At 56.3% G+C, this 4,285-nt stretch overlaps 1 protein-coding gene across 2 annotated transcripts in view; it reads right to left on the bottom strand.

Annotated features, from left to right (window-relative positions):
- Positions 1 to 440: 440 nt before the first annotated feature.
- PPARD (peroxisome proliferator activated receptor delta) overlaps positions 441 to 4,285 on the bottom strand; it is a 25,975-nt gene continuing 22,130 nt past the window's right edge. The window contains exons 6-7 of one of the 2 annotated variants that reach the window (XM_009272860.1): positions 3,276 to 3,729; positions 441 to 2,873 (exon numbers count right to left, since the gene is read on the bottom strand). In XM_009272860.1, the coding sequence (XP_009271135.1) occupies positions 2,626 to 2,873; positions 3,276 to 3,729 (702 nt within the window). In that variant the 3' untranslated portion in view covers positions 441 to 2,625. The remainder of the gene's footprint in view (positions 2,874 to 3,275; positions 3,730 to 4,285) is intronic. The other variant, XM_009272861.1, reaches the window with a different exon arrangement.

Here is a 4,285-nt window from a genome sequence, read left to right as displayed (position 1 = left end):
GGGGATATGGAAGCCCGGGGGTCTGCAGCTGCTCCCCGAAAACTCTCGGGTGTTCAGGCCCGGCCAAGAGCGGAGCCCGGTGCCCGCACACGGCCGGGCTGTTCCCGAGCCCATCCTCGCCCAGCTTGGGGTGGCTACGGCCGGGCTCAGCTCATTGCCCAGCTTCACCCCGCAGCAAGGGGCACGGCAAAGATTTGGGACAGGGAGCGCTCGGCTCTGAGGCTGGGACCCCGCTCACGACCGGCTCTCGCTGCTTTTAGGTTTGCTGGGAAACGGAGGCAGGAATACCACAGCAGCTACGAGACCTGGGAATCATGGCAAATCCCTGGAAATCACAGCAAATCCAGCAAATCCCATCGCCTCTGCTGGAAACCCTCTCAAGGGCAGCCCCCCAGGGGCTGAGAGAAATCCCACAAAGAAAGGCTGGACGCTAAAAGGTTCTTAAATATTTAGTTCAGATTTATTTAAAGTCAAGTCAGTTTGTGGACACTATTTATATTATTAAAAACACTTGGAGGTTTGTACTTCTAGCAAAAATATACATTTCAGTTTGAGGGTTGTTACACTGTCGAGGAGGGAAGAGCAAAAAGTTCCCCAGGCGATGAGCACGCGAGTCCCGCATGCCGGCCACGGCAAGGGATGCCACCGGGGGCTGTGGGAAGGACAAATCCCCTGGGCTCCGTCCAGCACACGCACGTCTCCGGTGCCTTCCCCGAGAGGGCTTCAAAGTGCTTTAGAAACGGTAATTCATAACACCCCTGCGAGGTAGGGAGGGGAAGGGGCTGGGCGGGCAGAGGGTGGGGAAACTGCGGCACGGCAAGGAGCCGGAGGGCGGCAGCAGGGGCAGGTTTGGGACCGGCCAGCCCTGTGACGTGGAGGGGAAGCCCAGCGCTCTTCCCCTTTGAGTTTTAAAGGAATTATTGCACCAGGGAAATCTGCTACCCTGAAGAGGAGGAAAATAAAATAAAACCGACTAATTTGCTCCCACAGCCCCTCCTTGGGAATACCAGCATTTTAATAAGGCTGCTCGGGACACACGGGACCACGAGCTGCAGACGGGTAAGTGCCACTTCTCAGGTCAGACACCATCATCCCGAGAGGGGACCGAGCCCTTCCCGGATCCGTCCCCTCTCCCAGAGCCCGGGTGACGCAGCCCCCCACGCAGGGGTCCCGTCCCGGGCACAGGCGGCAGCACCGTGGCGTTTCACTACAGCTGCGAGAAGTTGCGAGGTAAAGTCCCAGAAGGGCTCTGGGTTTAGGCAGACCCCGAAGCCTGGAGCTGTCCCCGCACTCGGGATGGCGGCAGAGGAGGGCAGGGCAGCTTCCCTGCCCCAGCCACGCTCACCAGGAAGCTCCTGCTCATTGTAAGCATCCCACCCTCTCCCTCCCCTTTTATAAATACTTGGCATTTGTACTGTTTTACAGCTGCAAAGCTCTTTGCAACCAATGCACTGATTAATCCTCATGCTCCCCTTCCGAGCGGAGAGCAGGTGACAATCCAGCTCCCTTTCACAGAGGGGAAACTGAGGCAGGGCAGTTAACAGACAGGTCAATGTCCTTTCAGCATCATGAGCACTGTGGGCTGGCCGTGGCTTTGCTTTCCCCTTGCTGGTGTTGCTGAAGGCTTTGCTTGCTCCGGTGCTCACAGGAGCCACGCTGCCGGGAAGCCTCTGCTGCCCGCGCTGCCCTGCAAAACCCCCAGAGCCCCCCGGGGCTTGGGAAGGGAGCTGCAGGACAAGCTGCAAGCCCTGCCGCCTAAACCCCGACCAGTCCCAGGCCTGCCCCTGGCCCTGCACAGACCTTTTTGGTAACTCATGGCTCTGCAGAAAAGCCTGGGGAAGCAAACAGATTCTGGCCTCTGCTCTGAAGGTGATTTTTTATGAGTCAAACCCTTTCCCTCCCAGCTCCCCATCCCTCCCTCTCTCATGCTGAGGGGCAGGCTCCCTCTGAAACGGGGGTACCAGGGCAAGGGCTCCCACACGGCACTCAGGGGAAGGCAGAGATCACACAATCCCTCTGGGAGACAGGAATACGCCGCACAGCGAGGGGGGGCTGCAGCTGAGGGTCTCTGCTAGGACAGCCCTACCCGTCTTCGAATACTCTGGCTTTTCTTTGGGAAAGAGAGAAACATCCTTTCATTACACTGTCCTAAACTTCACGGCTCAGGACTACGTCTTCGGAGTGCAATACAAAAAAGAAAATAAAGACACGCTGTAAGTGCTGTTGCTGGCCCCGCCGGATACCTGCACCGCGCTCTGGTCTCCTAATGACCAGAGCATCCCCCACCATTCCCAAGCTGCCGCAGGAACCCCACCGTCTGGGCCATGTAAACCGGCCGGCCGCTCTGGAGGCCCCAGGGAGCAGCTGAAGAACTGGGCCATAGTAACGGAAACAGTAGCTTATGATTTGCCTTTGTAAATTTGTTAGTGTGTGTTAACGGAAGCCCTGGCCTAGCAGGTGGTGGCTGCAAAATCTTACGGCATCTTGCCCTATGTACCATACGTCAGGGTCACGTAGAAGAGTTTCCAGTAGAAGAAATGGAAGACATGGGGAAAGGTTTTCTTTGTTTCTGTACAAAGAGTCTTGATGGGAATCCATGGCTTCATTCTCATAAATAACAGGTCCTTAGTACATGTCCTTGTAAATCTCCTGCAGAAGTGGGTGCAGAGATGTCTCCGTCTCCGTCTTCTTGATCTTCTGCACCAGCTGGGCATGCTCCGTCACCAGCTGCCGCAGGTCGGCCATCTTCTGCAGCAGCTTGGGGAAGAGGTACTGGGCATCCGGGTGGTTCGAATGCAGGTGAAACTCCAGCGCTCGCAGGATGTTGTCTTGGATCTCCTCCACCTGCTTCACGTTCATCAGGCCAGGACGGTCTGTGGAGAGGAAGCACGGTAGCTGTAGTGTTATGGTGTAGCCCTCCAAAGCACATGCTCCTCCTGGGGAAAGGGAGACGGGGACTGTAACCCACCCACTGTGACTCCAACCTTGTCAACTAGACAAGGGGAGAAGTGTGCTCTTGGACAACATATCCCACAGCAGCATACAAGGAGGAGATGCCACTTCTACGCTCCTTGTTCTTGGTCCAAGCTTGCTAGGCGTCACCGCCATGGAGAAGCTTTGGTTTTGGAACTGTTCAGTTCTTCTCTCATCCCCCTAAGACACCCCTGGCTGATCTCAGGGCCAGCTGCAGCTCAGCTCCCCCAGCCCAGCCCCAACCACCTCTAAGTACAGGAGGACTCTTCCTGAGACTCACACGGCCAAGAGCACCCGCTCACCTCCGCACAGGATAATGGCAGCCACAAACAGAGACAGGTCACTGTCATCTAGCTCCAGCGCGTTGAATTTCACAGCAAACTCAAATTTGGGCTCCATGATCTCGTTGAAGGGCTTGCGCAGGCTACGCAGGAACTCGCGGGTCACGAAGCCGTTCCCGTTGGCCACCAACAGCCCATCCTTGTTCATGATGGAGGCCAGCATGGCAAAGATGGCCTCGTGCACCCCATACTTCAGCAGAGTCACTTGGTCATTCAAGTAGAGGCCTATGAAGCTGGGGATGCTTTTGGCGAACTCCGTGAGCTCCCTCACAGTCTCCACCGTGGTGCACTGGCAGCGGTAGAAGACGTGCACCCCGATCTCCTTGTAGGGGGGAATGCCATTCACTAGCTGTTTCCAGACCAGCCCCTTTTCTGCCTGCCACAAGGTGTCCATGTCGTGGATCACAAAAGGCTGCTTGAAAAAGAAGCAAGCAGTTAGGAACCTGCCGCGGGGACTCGAGATAACAGCTCTGCCAAGGACACTCGCATTTGTCTGCCTGTCAGTGCCCGGGCAACCCGCACCCACCCACAACAGCACAAGTCTGCAGAGCAATGGGAATTTTCCCAGCGAGGGGCAGGACGTGTAGAGCCCACCCAGCTGCAGCTGGGAACTGGTGCATGTGGAACAGCTACAGCAGGAGGGAGATGTGCAGCATCTCCCAGAGAACAGCCTCCCATGTGTCCTGGTTTTGGCAGGGATAGAGTTAATTTCCTTCTTAGTAGCCGGTACAGTGCTGTGTTTTGGATTTAGGAGGAGAACAATGTTGATAACACACCGATGGTTTAGTTGTTGCTGAGCAGTGCTTACACTAGTCAAGGACTTTTCAGCTCCCCATGCTCTACCGACTGAGCAGGCTGGGGGTGCACAAGAAGCTGGGAGGGGGCACAGCCAGGACAGCTGACCCCAACTGGCCAAAGGGACATTCCATACCATGGGACGTCATGCTCAGTACAGAAACTGGGGAAAGCTG

This window comes from Aptenodytes forsteri, unplaced genomic scaffold (assembly GCF_000699145.1).
Source record: "Aptenodytes forsteri isolate BGI_AS27 unplaced genomic scaffold, ASM69914v1 Scaffold142, whole genome shotgun sequence".
Taxonomy (NCBI): Eukaryota; Metazoa; Chordata; class Aves; order Sphenisciformes; family Spheniscidae; genus Aptenodytes; species Aptenodytes forsteri.
This window is presented reverse-complemented; position numbering and strand designations above follow the sequence as displayed.